Consider the following 931-nt stretch of genomic DNA (forward strand, 5'->3'; position numbering starts at 1 on the left):
TATATAATGTTTTTAGGGTTAATGTATAATAAAGATCTAAGCTATGTAACACTACCACACAAACACCACCACTTTGTCTCATATATTTGTCTCTTTTCATAGGCAGGAAGAGATGCAGGTAAACTCTTGCAGCCCAATCCTCACAATAATGACATGGCTGACCAGTTCAAGCCAGTTGTTCCTTGGCCCCACGTCGAAGGAGTTGAGGTCGATCTGGAGTCTATCCGCCAGAAAAATGGTGACAAGCCAAACCCTGCATTCAAAGCCCAGAACCAGCAGAATGTCATCCAGAAGCAATATATCACCTTCAAGCCTCACACCAATATGTTTAGTGAACCTGTGTTGAAGAAAGGAGTTCTGGGCAACTTTGAGCCTAAGGAACCTGAGCCTCAGGGGGTCCAGGGTGGACCGGGAGAAGGCAGCAAAGCATTCGTACTGGGACATCACCTTTAAGCCTCACACCAATGTGTTTAATGAACCTGTGTTGAAGAAAGGAATTCTGGGCAACTTTGAGTCTAAAGAACCTGAGCCTCAGGGGGTCCAGGGCGGACCGGGAGAGGGCAGCAAACAGTTCGTACTGGGACCGGAGTACAAAGATTCTGTTCAGGCTAGCATCAAGGAATTCGGCTTTAATATGGTAGCCAGCGACATGATCTCTCTGGATCGAACCATCGGCGACTTACGGCATGAAGAGTGAGTATGAGGACGCTGGCCATTCTGATTTGCGAATGTATTTGGGTGTGTGTAAGGAGGAGAATGTGGGTGTGGTGGTAAATTAGGGTTTTTGGACATTTTTCGCATTGTTTTTAAAGGCTTTTTGCCTCATGAGAAATTAAACGAATGATCCTCTCTTGTTTTAGCATGTGTTTGACTTCAGTTTCTACGTAAAAAAAACTATTTACTTACGTTTTTTTAAGATGCTCAGGCTACA

The 931-nt window shown here is 44.6% G+C and overlaps 1 protein-coding gene across 1 annotated transcript; it reads left to right on the forward strand.

Annotated features, from left to right (window-relative positions):
- The first annotated feature begins 140 nt into the window (after nucleotides 1-140).
- On the forward strand, nucleotides 141-716 carry LOC107706002 (N-acetylgalactosaminyltransferase 7-like). The gene is made up of 2 exons (XM_016509562.1): nucleotides 141-442; nucleotides 585-716. Exons 1-2 carry the CDS (start codon nucleotides 154-156, stop codon nucleotides 695-697), a joined length of 402 nt encoding a protein of 133 aa, XP_016365048.1. The 5' UTR covers nucleotides 141-153; the 3' UTR covers nucleotides 698-716.
- The last annotated feature ends 215 nt before the right edge of the window (nucleotides 717-931 follow it).

Source organism: Sinocyclocheilus rhinocerous, unplaced genomic scaffold, assembly GCF_001515625.1.
Source record: "Sinocyclocheilus rhinocerous isolate Xijiao unplaced genomic scaffold, SAMN03320098_v1.1 scaffold47479, whole genome shotgun sequence".
Taxonomy (NCBI): domain Eukaryota; kingdom Metazoa; phylum Chordata; class Actinopteri; order Cypriniformes; family Cyprinidae; genus Sinocyclocheilus; species Sinocyclocheilus rhinocerous.